Source organism: Suillus fuscotomentosus (genome assembly GCF_016647785.1).
Source record: "Suillus fuscotomentosus strain FC203 chromosome Unknown F5891scaffold_40, whole genome shotgun sequence".
NCBI classification, from domain to species: Eukaryota; Fungi; Basidiomycota; class Agaricomycetes; order Boletales; family Suillaceae; genus Suillus; species Suillus fuscotomentosus.
This window is the reverse complement of record NW_024539552.1, coordinates 473,237-487,309: the sequence shown is the minus strand read 5'-3', so window position 1 is coordinate 487,309 and position 14,073 is coordinate 473,237. Positions and strand designations below refer to the sequence as shown.

The 14,073-nt window shown below is 44.5% G+C and overlaps 6 protein-coding genes across 6 annotated transcripts; 2 read left to right on the top strand and 4 right to left on the bottom strand.

The window, feature by feature from the left end:
- Nucleotides 1-232: 232 nt before the first annotated feature.
- On the top strand, nt 233-2,456 carry F5891DRAFT_982017 (uncharacterized protein; the record flags this gene model as incomplete). Its single annotated transcript, XM_041377181.1, has 10 exons — nt 233-266; nt 331-369; nt 435-602; nt 668-729; nt 905-1,057; nt 1,217-1,618; nt 1,681-1,830; nt 1,888-2,082; nt 2,139-2,308; nt 2,363-2,456. The coding sequence occupies 10 exons, from the start codon at nt 233-235 to the stop codon at nt 2,454-2,456; spliced, it is 1,467 nt and encodes a 488-aa protein (XP_041223964.1).
- Nucleotides 2,457-2,923: 467 nt separating this feature from the next.
- Nucleotides 2,924-3,712, bottom strand: F5891DRAFT_982016 (uncharacterized protein; the record flags this gene model as incomplete). The annotated part of the gene is made up of 1 exon (XM_041377180.1): nt 2,924-3,712. The coding sequence occupies one exon, from the start codon at nt 3,710-3,712 to the stop codon at nt 2,924-2,926; it is 789 nt and encodes a 262-aa protein (XP_041223963.1).
- Nucleotides 3,713-8,719: 5,007 nt separating this feature from the next.
- F5891DRAFT_484075 (uncharacterized protein) lies at nt 8,720-9,328 on the bottom strand. Its single transcript, XM_041372002.1, has 2 exons — nt 8,811-9,328; nt 8,720-8,746 (listed from the first exon to the last, which is right to left on the bottom strand). Exon 1 carries the CDS (start codon nt 9,267-9,269, stop codon nt 8,955-8,957), a length of 315 nt encoding a protein of 104 aa, XP_041223962.1. The 5' UTR covers nt 9,270-9,328; the 3' UTR covers nt 8,720-8,746; nt 8,811-8,954.
- Nucleotides 9,329-9,493: 165 nt separating this feature from the next.
- On the top strand, nt 9,494-10,448 carry F5891DRAFT_1191070 (uncharacterized protein; the record flags this gene model as incomplete). Its single annotated transcript, XM_041367411.1, has 5 exons — nt 9,494-9,564; nt 9,624-9,696; nt 9,784-9,949; nt 10,010-10,162; nt 10,312-10,448. The coding sequence occupies 5 exons, from the start codon at nt 9,494-9,496 to the stop codon at nt 10,446-10,448; spliced, it is 600 nt and encodes a 199-aa protein (XP_041223961.1).
- Nucleotides 10,449-10,666: 218 nt separating this feature from the next.
- Nucleotides 10,667-11,189, bottom strand: F5891DRAFT_1044468 (uncharacterized protein). Its single transcript, XM_041362185.1, has 2 exons — nt 11,063-11,189; nt 10,667-10,996 (listed from the first exon to the last, which is right to left on the bottom strand). The coding sequence occupies exons 1-2, from the start codon at nt 11,080-11,082 to the stop codon at nt 10,777-10,779; spliced, it is 240 nt and encodes a 79-aa protein (XP_041223960.1). The 5' UTR covers nt 11,083-11,189; the 3' UTR covers nt 10,667-10,776.
- Nucleotides 11,190-11,401: 212 nt separating this feature from the next.
- Nucleotides 11,402-12,286, bottom strand: F5891DRAFT_1239317 (uncharacterized protein; the record flags this gene model as incomplete). Its single annotated transcript, XM_041369698.1, has 2 exons — nt 11,402-11,572; nt 11,749-12,286. 2 exons carry the CDS (start codon nt 12,284-12,286, stop codon nt 11,526-11,528), a joined length of 585 nt encoding a protein of 194 aa, XP_041223959.1. The 3' UTR covers nt 11,402-11,525.
- Between the last annotated feature and the right edge of the window lie 1,787 nt (nt 12,287-14,073).

Below are 14,073 nucleotides of genomic sequence, written 5' to 3'. Positions count from 1 at the left end.
AGGTATCGGCCCATTCTTGTCGATTTTCAATAGGCCTGAATGCTCCAGGGAACCAACCCAAAATGAGACTCAAAAAATATGTCCCTGTTTTGGAACATGTACAATATTAGTCCAAGTCCCAAGTCACTGGTATTAGTATTATAGTATATATGTATGTAGTGCCAGCCATGGACTCATTGCCTCACACTAAATTTCCGCATCTTCATTCACTATTTAAGTCCAAGTCTACACCATGAGTGACAATGCTGTGACAAGTTCTGTTCGGAGTGAGTGCTTACTCACCATGTCTGAGTCAAATATTGTGCTTAAAGCCATGAATGCACATTGCAGGTGTTCAGAATGCGAAGGCAAAAGCTCTAAAAAATGCAGGTCAGTCAAATAGTTGGTCTATTCTGAAGCTTGTGATATCACACTTACCACACTTTGCCACCTAGTCTGGAAGACTGCACAAAGAAAATGTGAGTGCCCTGCTGCAGAAGAACCAGCCGAGAGAGCACCTGCAAAAAAGAAGAATTGCACATCTTCCACTGGGCACAGAATGGTGGGCATCACTGCTGGTTCTCGTGCCCCAGGAATCTCCATGTCACCTAAAAAATATCGAGGTATGTGTAAGCGCTCAGGTCATTTCATACTAAACCCAATCGATCTATTTTACCCATTATTCCAGGAGATAAAACATCCAAACAGTTAGTCATTGGTGAGGGACCTACTGAAGGCAAAGTTAGCAATGTGAGGGGTAGCCCGAGGATGCCTCTGATTTCCAACTTAGCGGCGATGAGGCGGATGCTGGCATGAAGATGAATCAGACAACTGTATTGTAAAGTTGTTGTCAGCTGAGGTATGAAATACCAGTTGTTCCTGTTCATAGTGCTAACTGACTGCAACATTCAATGGGTCTCCTCAGATACCAACATTTGTCTCGAAGGCCAAACAGCTTGACTTCCTGTTGATGCAACCTACATGGCCTCGTGTAACCATGGCTGCCTCAAAGTTGTCACAAACGGTCAAACCATTCCTGTTCTCATCTGCTCAACCAAATATAAGGGCTCCTACTAGGGTAAGTTCATACATCATCATCATGATTCTCAATCTCATGCTTAATGGTGTCCCCTCAGAAGCCAAAACCTCAGTCTGCATGTGATAAAAAATGAGTACATGAGGTAAGTGAGGAGTTCTCCTATGATTGCTATGTGTCATGTTATGTTATGGACTGTAGACACCCATCTGGGCAGACGATAGTCCATCAGAAGAGGACTATCACGGTGGACTAACCTCAGATGAACACTGCAACTCTTCAAAGGGCAACCTTGTAGATCGCGACACTCAGGCTGACCACGTTCATGATCATGATCACACCACTGGAGGACCCAAACTGGTGTGGACTGATACCGGAAAGATCAAGCTAATGGACCAAGACCTTGACACCTGTCATGTGGTCCAAAGAGCGATATTAGAGGCCAAGGTTCACCTAACATTTGTCAACGGATATCCAGAGCTTACTGAGAAAGGTCTGTTCACGTGGGATGCACTTGTAACAGCATCTAGCGCCTGCGGTGTCCCTCCCATCCAGAATTGGCTCAAAACTGATGACTCATATTGTATGGCTCTTGCAACTTTGGTATGTCGCCTCCTTAGTAACAGCTTTTCAAAAGTCTACAATGATTTTATCCTTGCATGCAGGTTGAGGCTCGAGTGCCACTTTTTCGCAGTGAATTAAAGGATGATGCTTGCGCACACATCACTGCATATTACTGTCTTGGTCCTGATTGTGTCAACGCTGCTAAAAAATTGCTTGTGAACCATGTTTATCATTTTGCACAACATTTTGATGTAGGTTATTATGCACTCTAGGCTATGGAACATTCTCATATTGTGCACTGCTTGCAGGATAAAAATGTTGCCATTCCACAGGTGAACAAGCCTTACTCTGCTGACATTTTGCCATATCTAATGAAAGGACGCTACTTCAATGGGCCAAAGTCAGTTGGTGTAAAGTTTTCAGATCGCTTCAAGGAGATTGCAAGCAACAAAGCCCAGCGGCCCGAGGTAACAATTCCAATGGTCGCATTGACTACTACTTCGGTATATTTTTGATCTATAATTAACACCATGCTTATGTATTGACAACAAATGCATAGGTGTATGCTGCACTATTCTGGAAGTCCAGTGGATCTCCATCCAAGTTCAATTTCACTGGTAACTTGTTCAGTGAGGTCTACTTGTTCCATGCAAAATTTCTTGAGAAATTGAGGCGGGATGCACCAGGCAAGTTTCACAGACTGATGGCTGATATTTTCGAGGCTATCCGGTGAGTCCAGTTCCATACTGTGTAGTATATCACTCATGCTCCACCCCTCATAAGCAAACTCTTCATGAATGGCAACAGTGATGTAGGATCACACAATGATGCAATGGCTATTCTCAATCTTGCCAGCATGGACAATGACTCTGAGTAGTTCTAGATTTCTGGACTCATACTGTCTTTTTGGTTGGATTTTCAATTCTTTTGTCATCATGGTCTTGCTATAACATGACTGAGTAAATGTTCCTTGTTTCATATGCAGTTCATTATGTTTAGATAGCCTCATTTAATTGAATCTTAATTTGTTCTTGTAAAAAGTTGTAATGAAATCCTGAATGAACTGTCGAACACACAACTGTCAAGTGCAAGATAAGTTTTCATAATGTTTTGTAAGTTTACATAAAAGCCTTGTGAAATTTCATATAATTATCTCTAGATTAGTGCGCAGGAGTAATACTTCATGGGGCAGTAAAAAAGGTTCTCTAATCTGCTAAGTTATCTATTTTTGCAAAACTATCATGACTTGGAAAAAAATTCACAAAGTTCATCATATTTAGTCTATTTTTGTATCAGAGGGTTTTCCTGATGAACTAGTACATACTCCACATTGCGCCATTCATCTCACAACTGGGTCTTACTTTGAATGCTGATGATAACAGAATAGTCTTGGCTACTCTCACTAGGGATGCGATTACCTTTACCTTTGGAGTTAGACTTGATCTTGATGCTAAGACCCTTGTGCACTGTCATTCCATCAATGAGTGCCACTGCGGAACCAGTCGGTGCCAAGAAATGAATGATGTGACCATAGCCATAGTACTCCATGACTGCTTGGACAGCCTTTACAATGTGAGTCTTACCAGTGCCACCTGGGCCTGTCATTAACATAGTGAGCGGCACAGCAGGATCATCCTGTCTCTCAATGAATTTGTGCACAAAGTGCTCTGCAATAATGCGGAATGCCACCCACTGCTTCTCATTAAGGTGATACTCATTGCCAATTTTTATTATCACAGCAGCAGGATCCAAACCACCATTTTGGTTCACAACATGTTCGGTGTCCTTGGCTTCTGAAATGGTGAGTCCGTTGACATGCAGCCCACTCGTGTAAGTACTAGTCAGGAGAGCATCAGTGCACATTTGTTCGTCAGGATTCAAGGCGTTACGACATGTAGCTGCGATGGAGGCTTCCTGTTCCTTGACCTCATCAGTCCAACCCTTCAGATGTTTGGGGCTGCAATCTATCATTAGGTCGGGTGGATGACCTTCCACAGAAGATGACATAGGTGGAAGATCCTGGCAGGAGGATGTTTGACTACTTTCAAGCCATTGTGCTTGCATGAGAAGAAGCACAAACTGGTTCACGCGGAAATCCTGCAGACTACCCCTTGTTGCAGCTTTCAGCAGCATGAAGTCTGTCTCATCCACATCATCTTTTGCACCTGGTGCCACAGACTTCGTACTCGAGCACGTGAGTTGCACTTGTTTGTGCAGTCTATCTGCATCATGTTCATCCTCTCTCTTTATGCACCACTTCCCAGTGCCGCATAACTGTCCATGTGTGCCTGTTTCAGACCATATAACGCTCATTTGAGCTTCCAGACTCAGTCCTGTGAGTCATGAGAACCTGGGGGCATCTCTAGGTATATCTCCTCATCTAGCTCACCATTGAGGAATGCTGACTTTACGTCCATCTGATGGATTTCAAGATCGAGCTTCACCACTAGTGCTAGGAGAATCTGGATGGTCAAAAACTTTGTGACTGGTGCAAAAGTTTCGGTATAGTCAATTCCTTCGACTTGGGTAAAGCCTTTAGCAACCAACCAGGCCTTGTATTTGTCTATTTTGCCAGTAGGTCCCTGTTTGACCTTATATACCCACTTAGAATCAACAACTTTCCGTCCCTTTGGTCTCTCAACTTCCTCGTATAGGCCGATCTTCTGGAAGACTCTCAGTTCTTCTAGCATGGCAGCTTGCCATAGGTCCGCATCTGGCCGGTTCACTAATTCTTCGAATGTCTTAGGATCTTTGGCCATCTCTGCTGTCTTGTTACTTAAGGGTCTTATATGAAAGTTGTGTATAATGACAACACAATTATACACGGTGAAGACTTCTTGCCAGTCCTTAAGTCCACGGTCTCCGACTTTTCTACTTCATGGGAGGTAATGTGGTGAGTTCTTGGGAGGATTTAGTTTGTTGTCCTCTTCTTGTGTAGTCTTATACGAAGTGTTGTGGAATGTTCTGTGTTCTGGATAATTCGTTAGGTTTGTTTCAGCCTAGCAGGTCGTGTTTCAACCTATGAAAGTCTGTTTCAACTTTGTCGTCCTTAGATATGTGTCTCACTTTCCATTGAAAGAGAGAGTCTTTTGTATACACGTAAAGCTTAAGAATGAGAGCTGTTCAATGGTTATATAGTCAACCCCTGTAAGGTATATATATAACCCAGAGTAGAATAATGATAACGAAAGTTATATAGTCAACCCCTGTAAGGTAGTATATAACTTTAGAGTAGATAATGATATCTTAGATTACCTCAAGGCACTTATATTGGCCTGCACTTTAAGTCTTAGTGGTCTCACATGGTTTGAGATAAGAGTCAAGTGGGAGGATTGATTTCATGGGTGAAAATAGGGTCCTTTTATACCTTTTGGGAACCCCCTTACTAAGCATGATTAATCAGATGGATTGGTAAGAATGTGGCTTACAAACCAGGTGATGAATCAGCTTATTACTAAGTACATTACAAATACAGTGTAATCTTACAAAGAAATTACAAACCATGACAAACCATAAGTGAACATGTTGAGTCATGTTAAATGTTGTTATAAAGCATGACCAATCATGACTAAACATGTTGAGTCAGCTTAAATAATGTTACAAACCAGAATATTTCCCAGTCACATGATGTGATGACAAATAAAATCTGGTGGCTGAAAGAAGCCAAATAAAAATAAACAGTCAGAAATAAATAGAGATACAAAACTTGGTGGCTGAAAGAAGCCAAATAAAAATAAACAATGAGAAATAAACAGAAGGTCACATGCTTGAAACAAATACAAGGTAAAATAAGCCTGAAAAGTGAGAAATAAAATACAAGACAATGAATCAAAGGAAAAATGGAGAAGTAACTCAGTGACAGAGGGCTAGACAGTCTCTCATATCTTCCTTATCACTCTCTATATATATCTGACATGGTATGAATCACATACCATGCATGACACCGCATGGTAAGCACGTTCTTCATCCGCAAGCTCCTTCTCACTCTCATACTCATCCACAACAGCACCCTTCTCTTCTTCATTCTCGATGGTGTCTTCTTGGTGAGTTTTGAGTGTTGGTTTCTCATATGGATTGATGAAGTAACGAGGATCATCATCAGGGACTGGTTTCTTTCATACGTGGTTTGATCGTCTGGCTTCGTGTGGGGGAACAGGGTGTGGATATGGAACTGGAGGGCCTGCTGTCATTGTGCGACGTCTTGCTGAGGTGCGTCGCGGTTGCTGAGAACTAGTTTCATGCTGACTAGTTGTAGGGACCACCGGTTCCTCAAAGTCTTGTGGGGTGTCTTCGTTCTCTACATCTGCAACCTCCTCGATGTGTGTTTGCCCTGTTTCATTTGAATCTGGATCTGCTGGTAGGGTATTTGGCTTCAATTGTGTTTGCTGTTGACTGACTTGGCGATTTTTGGTATCATCAACAGTTATCTTCACTCAGCTTGACCCTCCACAGTCCCCTTCATCAAACACTACGTCCCTAGACTCCAATATTCGCTCATTTGACCTCTGCAGGCAGACATATGCCTTTCAATGCTCGGCATATCCTAGATGAACACACTCGATGGACTTTGCATCGAGCTTTTGGTGTTGTTTGTCTGGTATGTGCACATATGCTTTGCATCCAAATGTCCTCAAGTGTGCTACTGAAGGTTTATTTCCAGTATATGCTTCAAAAGGTGTGATATCCCTTTTTAATGCACATGTGGGGACTCAATTGATGATGTAGGCTACATGTAGAATTGCATCTCCCTAATACTTCTTTTGGAGGGAGGCATCGCTGAGCAATGCACATGTGGACTTGACTAGTGTCCTGTTCATTCGTTTGGCAACTCCATTTTCCTGAGGTGTGTAGGCATTTGTCTTCTTGTAATGGATCCCTTTTGACTCTAGATATTTTAGAAATTCCTTCGAGCCATATTCTCCACCACCATTGCTATGGAATATGTTTGCATGTTTGCCTGTTTCCATCTCTGCTCGTTTGAAGTACAATTCTGTAAGTCCAAACACTTCATCTTTTGTCTTTAGTAACTTGACAACTAGATGGTGTGAGCAGGCGTCAATGAATGTCATGAAGTACTGGTATCCACCTCAGGAGGTCATTTCCATGGGTCCGCATATGTCTGAATATGTTCTGTGCAGAATACAAGGATTCTCAACTTGGGATTCGTCTAGGATAGGTTTACGGGATTGTTTCCCTTCGAGGCAAGCCTTGCATACATCTGTTTTGTGAGCTGTTGGCCCCGAAACTTCCATGCCTCTAACCATATCCTTCCCATACAGCTTCTTCACAGAATTGAGATTGGTATGTGCAAGTCGACAATGCCAAGTCTCCATGGATCCCTTTGATGAGTACAAGCAGGCTGTGAGTGCTCTAATCGGTTCTATGGTGTCTAATAGCTGACTTGGACCTTGAATGATATAGGCTCTCTCGCTGCTGCAAGTCCATCCTCTCAATATGTATAAGGACTGTTGCCATGTCGCTAGTGCTGCTATGGACCCGTTTCAAGTGATTGTGCAGGTACGTTGGTCAAAGCTTGCTTCAAAGCCTTTGCTTGTCAAACATGGCACTGATAACAAGTTTCCATCTAGAGCGGGGACATAATACACCTCCTGCAGTATGGTTCGGTGCATGTTCCCTTTTCCAACTTTGACCTCAAGCTCAATGCTACCAAGTCCTGTAGCTTTGATGGACCTTCCGTCTCCAATGACGACTCGCTGCGCTGGGACTATTGGACAAAATGTCCTGAACCAATCTCGGCGGCATGACATACTTGCTGAAGCACCAGAATCGACAATCCATTCCACGGAGTTAGGTTTGTCTTTAGAGTCATGTGCAACAAACAGTTGCAATGCTGGTGTGTCTTCTTCGACTACAGCTGCTACTTTTGCTGATAACTCTGTCTTTGGCTTATCTTGTTCGTCATCCTTGGCTTTGCTGGGTCCTTTAGCCTTTTCGGCCTGTTTCTTGCAACAATCTCTCTCCCAGTGGCCTGGCTTCTTGCAATAGTTGCAGTTGCCAGGTTTCTTCTTCTTATCCATTTTTGAACTCTCTTTCGACCTGTCTGAGGTCTTGGCTACAAGAGCTGTTTGAGAATCTGGACCTTGACGTGACTTCTCCTCAACCAGAATCTGGCTGATAGTACCTTCGATTGTGATCTTGTCGCTCATTGACATGAGAATCATTCAGAGAGTTGAGTAGGAAGGAGGAAGTGATATGACCATAGCAATGGCTACTAGAGAGTCTTCGAGAGCTTGGCCAAGTGAGTTTAGTACTTGTGCCTTCTGTCACATTGAATTGAGCTGGGGTTCTAGGGGTGACTCGTCTGACAGAGTTCCTCGAAACAATTCGCCTATCAGGTAGGCTATGCTTTGTTTGCCCTTTCCCTTGTATTGTTTGCACAATTTTGTCCAGGCATCAGATGTCAATGTTGTGTGTGGGACTCCGTTTAGCAGTTCATCCTTCAGCGTGAGTGTGATCTGTGCATGTGCTTCCTCATTTTTCTCTAACCATTCGTTTAGTGCATGTGGGTCTGTGGCAGGGGGCTGCACCTCCACTCCAGTGACTAACTTCCAAAGTCTCCTCACTGTGAGTACTTTCTTCGCTTGAAACTTTCAATTCTGAAAGTTAGAGCCATCATTCTCTAGTGACAGAATGTCATAGAGTCAATTTGAAGCTTGAATTACTTTCTTCAAACTAGATGCTGACGAGGCAGTGAGTTGTGTTTGTGAATGTTGGGCTTGCGAGATTGACAGATTGTTGGACATTGTGTAGAGGGTAGGAAGTTGTCACTACTAGGCTATTTGTGTGCTTGAATATGAAGCAGGGCTCATAACCTTTTGTTCGAAGTTGCGACATGTGGGAACAAACGGAAGGCTAGATAAAACAAGTGTATACTCAGTCGTGTACTTGTAGTGTAGCGGACTTATACTAACCTAGATAAAATGAGTGTATACTAGTGAAGTTAGTAAAGGAATGAACTATAGTAATGAATGTCTTACCTCAGTCGTGTACTTGTAGTGTAGCAGACTGAGGTGTGAGTAACTCTAATGTGACTATGTACTTGCATGATTAGGTAAGCTGGTACTTGATGTACCGATAAACAAACTATTAACAACATACTCAACTGTGAATAGTTGTGTTCCTGTTCCAACTGGAATGCGAGGTCATCTAAAACTTGAGCAGAAACCTGTGTGAGTTTGTGGGCAACATTATCAAAGTTTGATTTACGTACCATGAAGAAGGTCTGCAAATGGGCAGCTCGGTGTTGAATCATGTTCAAGGCTATGAACAGGTACAAATGATGGTAATGGAATGACCAGTCAACCAGGGTTAAGTAGTAATGTGCTTGCACTTCAAACGAGAGAGCAGTGGGCCTCTATGGATCTTCAAAGCCGCTGATGCCACAGGGAAACAGAGTGGGATACATACCTACCAGCAGATCTGGATTATGGTATTCAGTAATTGCTTGAGATCCTCTGTGAACAATAAGATCCAGCTGAGAGGTGGAACACAAGAACAAATTATGGAGGGCAGCTGCAGTGAATGTATGCCCACTAATTTTGTCACTCTCGGGATCTGAAACACCCATCTTCTCCAGCATAACTACTTGTTCAGTCCGTGCACCATCAATTTCATCAACATCCAGATCTTCACGCAGCAACTGTGCAGGATGAGCATCAAATCCAGCCATTTCTTGCTCAAAAACTGTGCTGGCGTCGAGATCATGGTTCTCAATCACACGATCTGATAGTAGTGCTGCTGCAGTCCAGTTCTGAACCTCAGTTCAAACCCGAACCTTTCTGAACTGGACTCAAGGTCCGGTCATAGGTCTGGCATGGCCCCTGGACTGAACCTTGAGTCCGGTCCGGGGTTCGGAGCTACCCAGAACCGGTTCAGACACGTTCGAACCCCACCATGATCATCATCTATCAGCGCCCTACACTACTCAATTTATTGGGCCCTATTTTCGTCTCGACACTATTTAGGTACGTCGTGCATGTAGACTCGATTCTGGATGGGGGACTGATATGTTCTTTGTCTTCAGCTTCATCCTTCATGACCATAACATTACTGTTGCGCTTCTTGTCATTGGTGAGGCCATCTACATTCTTTTTCTTGTATGTGTTGGCTCATTAGCAACACCCGCATGAGACTAAGGACATAATCTGTCTCATACCATCACCTCTCTCACCTCTCCAGCCCAGGTCACCCTCATTCCTGCCCTTGGTCGCGACCAGCCGCAACAACCTCAGCCATCCACTCCTGATCCATTCCAGGTCCCGCAAGTTCCTTCTCACTCTCAGATGCCCACTCCTGATACAGGACACTTTGAAGTCAGGGACTCTAGGATTAGTAGGTTGATTGCTGGTGGTGAGCCGTCCTTTTCTTTGTCTTTAAATTCACTTAAGAATACAACTTTGATCCATAAAGATACTTGTTCCTTCATTACGCTGGACTCACAGCATCCACTTCCTGCACCCACCTTGGCTAACCGCACACCTACTCATTTCCTTTCCCTGGGCCACAACCACTGGCCAACCTTTCACTCGCCGGCACCAACCAACTCCTTCCTCATATCGCCTCGTATGTATGTGGCCCATCTCCATCACACTCTAATGCATGGGATGCCATCAGCATTCCCAATGCCCACTTACCCTTTGTGAGATCTCCTCGTCTTCTTCCCTCCTCCTACTCTCGTCTGTTGTCCGCACTCGTCTGAGCCATGTCAGCAGTTGCTGACATGCACTGGGCATTTGCGCATGGTGTTCGTGGTGTTGGGAATGGCATGGTGGAGCTCCAGCCCATCATCTGCAAGCTTGGTCGAACCCGGTTTGAACGCGAACCGGACCTCCCCGAACGTGTTCGGTGACGTTCGGTCCAGGGTTCGACCAAATGGCTAAACTGAACCTATGGTTCGGTTTGGTGTTCGGAAAATTTGAGGACATCTCGGACTTCGACTTTTTGCCCCATTTGCCCCGTTCGTGCCATTTGTGCCATTTGTGCCAAAGATTATATAATTACAAGCAGTCCGCTCGCCTGCGGACGGTCCATCTTGATTTGTTACAGCAATAAAGATTTGTAAACTATGTTCGCAGTCTCCCTTTCCTCATTCAACGCTGACCACAATGTTCGACCTACTTGTCGAAAGTCTCCCAGTCCTATCACAGGAATCCCTCCGAAAGGTTTGTTGTAGATGTTCATGATGCGTCGACAATGCTGGTCCACGCACTCCCATGCCGCTTTTTTGCCATCAGTAATTCATCCCAGATGATAGCAGTTGCATTCCAAATGAGATCTGCTCTTGGCGAGAACAGGTGGATAGTGGAATGGATGTCCATGCTCTCATTGGTGATTGGGATACCAAACATGTAATGAGCCGTGCGACCACGTCTGTGTGCTGTTGCGCACAGCACACTGCTTCCAATGATGAGCACGATGTGACCGGATGGCAACTAGATTCAATGTAAAACAAGAGGCACTTACCATCGAAGAACTTGCATCATCTGCTGACTTTTCTCGATCAAGATGGCGAGCCTTTCTCTTTCAATGAGCTTCTTCTTTGGCTTCTTGAGCAGCTTGCCTCACATTAGCCTGCTGAGCTTGTCTGCGACGTATACTGACAGGCAGAGAGGAAGAACTTAGAAGGCCCAGCCTCAGCCTGAGCAGGGTTTTTATTCATAGTACTAGTAGTAGCAGTAACTGTAAGCAGGTAGGAATACCATGTAATCACACTTACGATCTCTTGCAATGAAGGCAAAAACGAGTGATGCTACGACAGAGATATGGGGAGTTCGATAATATCGATATACAAAGACGCAGAAATGCAATCACTTGCAAATGAATGCATGCAAACAATATCCACACACGAACAACGTGCAATCACAGAACATCACACAAATTTCCATTTCACGGTCTACATGAAGTGATGACATTTACGACGGGTACTTTATACCCAAAGGTTCGAAGTTGTATGTGTCGGGTTGTCGGGAGGTACTAGGCTGAAAAAAAGTGTCATAGTAGTCACAAATGTCACAGACTTTGTCTATTACTAATCGTGGGAAAGAATTCGGCACGAACACAAATCGGGCAAATCGGGGTGAAAAGTCGAAGACTGAGACTTTCTGGAAAATTTGGCCCAAGAACCGGACTGAACCGGACTTCGGCAGCACTATCTGATAGCCCTGGCAGAATGTCATCATCAGGGTACATGGAAATTATAGCCGAGTCCAGAGGGATTGCTGCATACAGACGGTTGTGATGCTTGAGCCACAGAAGAAAAGACCAGATCTTATGTATACACACACGAAAGACCGTGCCAAGCCATTTGGCATCAAATTTACCTGGTCCAATGAAGACAATGCTGAGGAGGCCATTGACATCAGATGGCATGCGCAGAAGGACCGAAGCTGTAGATACAATGTTCATGTCATGCGCACAAGTGTTTCCATGGAAGACCTTAGGCTGCGCAGGATCAGAGGACTGAAACAAGCGAGTCACATGAGCTGTGACACGATAGATCGCACACACCTTCTCCTCAACCCAAGATATATCCTGTAAATGCAGAGGAAGTTGCCCTCGATAGAGGTTGTTAGCCAATGCAAACCAAGGGACCTTGTCAGGTTTCAACAATGACATGCAACACGAAGAACACAGAAACAAGTGTATGCAGTCGCTGCTGCAATCCACAATGCCGGCACGTTCAAGCATGAGACCATCAATAATTGGGCATTCAAACGAGAACGCAGTTGACAGACCCTGCACCACACATTTCTGGATGATGAACCGGTCTGTAACACGCAGAGTTTCGAGATGGAAAGTCGGAGCATCAGTCATTGTCAAGGTTACAACCACAGAATCCCATTGATAGCGACCACATACAGCACATACAGGAGGCTCAGACCACTCCGAAGCTTGATAATAGTTGTTGAGACAAGAGTAGACAGTCTTTTGGGAGACAACGACCAGCCATGCACGACGATACTCCTGTGCCAAATGCTCATCCTCAACGACCCGCGAACATTTGTCCTCACGTCGCTGTAACTTCCGTTGTTCAGTTTTAGTTAAGAGCTCACGGGACAGACATTGTATGACATCAGCGCCATACTCACATTCAAGAATGGCTGAAATGTAATGATCGCCCGGCAAATCACTAGGAATAAGAAAAGGCAAGTATGAAAGCCATATATCACCCAGCACAGCGGCATCCACAGCCTGCAAATACATTGCACGTTCACGGACATGGCAAGCCAGACCATTACTGGTCTTAGTATGTGACCGGGTGTTTAACACAGGCTGACCATCAAAAGGCAGACGGCGGATGCACTGCGATGGCCATCAGGAAAAACCTCCCAGCCAAAATTTCGATAATCTTTGATAAAGTCCAATAATTATGTCTAATTAGCAGCTTTAGGAAAATTAGGAAAATTATGTAGTTTAGAAGGACTTTCTTACCCTCTCGTAAATTTTGCATAGTTATCAAGAATTAGCTGATACTAGACACAATTATTGTGAATTGCAGAAAATGTATTTCAAACTTTGCATTGCAAATCACCCACAATAGTCAGACAATGTTGCAAGAAAAAACAATTGATATTTGATTACATAGAATATAGACACAAAAGTAATTACTGTATAGCTACAATTGACCGCAGATGTACGGTGACCGGTGACCCCTGGAAGGAGGATCAACACGCTGTGAATGGCGGACGACAACGACGGTCAGCATGGCTCGAGCTCAAAGGAGGATCAACACACTCACCCGCTACGAATGGCAGACAATGAGTTGGATCAACATGGCTCGAGCTCAGAGGAGGTTCAACACACTCACTTCCTGCGAACGGCAGACAATGACTTGGATCAGCGTGGTGATTGCTCGAACAACGATCAACGCACTCACCTCCTACAAACCACGGACAACAACTTGGATCAGCGTGGCTCTGGCTTAGCACGTTGACAGACAGAGTGCACAGCCAACGGGTGAGAGACTCGATGGAAATAGTGCTGCCGTGGTCCGGTTCAGTCCGGTTCAGAGGCAGTTTGATGAGAACCGAGAACCGGACCTAGGTCCGGTTCTACCAGACTCAACGAACCTCGAACTGGACCTTGGTGAACGGTTCAGAATGGTCAGGTCCGGTTAATTTCAGGTTCGAACGTGAACCGAACCAAATTTATTTACAATGAGCAAAAAAAAAACATAGGTAGGTACTCATAGCTACACATCCAACTACACAGCTTCTGCCTCGACTGTCGCGGAAACATGGCCATTCCTATACGCCGCCTTTAACAACTGTAACGAGCCAAACATGGATGATGCGAGCGCATTGCGTCGCACGGTGGAGGTGATCCCTCCACTTGAGAAAGCCTGTTCAGAGGGGACGGAGCTGCCCTGGATGGGCAAATAATCGCGCGCAATACGTGCTAGCGTAGGGAATTGTAAAGAATGAAGCCCCCACCAGGCAACAACGTTGTTGGCTTCCTCTAGTGGTGAAGACAGA